The 307-nt window shown below is 64.5% G+C and overlaps 1 protein-coding gene across 1 annotated transcript in view; it reads left to right on the top strand.

The window, feature by feature from the left end:
* LOC119592746 (alpha-1-inhibitor 3-like) overlaps positions 1 to 307 on the top strand; it is a gene marked incomplete at its 5' end in the record, with an annotated part of 26,706 nt that overhangs the window by 18,653 nt on the left and 7,746 nt on the right. The window contains 2 exon segments of the mRNA XM_037941681.1: positions 5 to 53; positions 55 to 234. Coding sequence (XP_037797609.1) covers positions 5 to 53; positions 55 to 234 — 229 coding nt within the window.

The following is a 307-nucleotide window of genomic DNA, read 5'->3' as shown; positions in this document are numbered from 1 at the left end:
GCAGCGCGAGCGGGCTCATCCAGGACCGGCTGAAGCTCCCAGACACGATCACCGGAGTGGGTGGGGCAGGCCGTGTGCGCCCACGCGGACAAGGGCGTGGGGCTGTCCGAGCGGGCGTCCATCACCGCCTTCACGCCCTTCTTCACCGACCTGACCCTCCCGCCCTCCGTCAAGCGAGGCGAGGTCCTCCCGGTCAAGATCTCCGTCTTCAACTACCTCGACCAGCCCTTGCCCGTGAGTCTCAGGCCCTCTTGCACGCACAGACACACAGTGCACACATTTGCACATACATATACACGCAGCATGA

Source organism: Penaeus monodon, chromosome 30 (genome assembly GCF_015228065.2).
Source record: "Penaeus monodon isolate SGIC_2016 chromosome 30, NSTDA_Pmon_1, whole genome shotgun sequence".
Taxonomy (NCBI): Eukaryota; Metazoa; Arthropoda; class Malacostraca; order Decapoda; family Penaeidae; genus Penaeus; species Penaeus monodon.
This window is presented reverse-complemented; position numbering and strand designations above follow the sequence as displayed.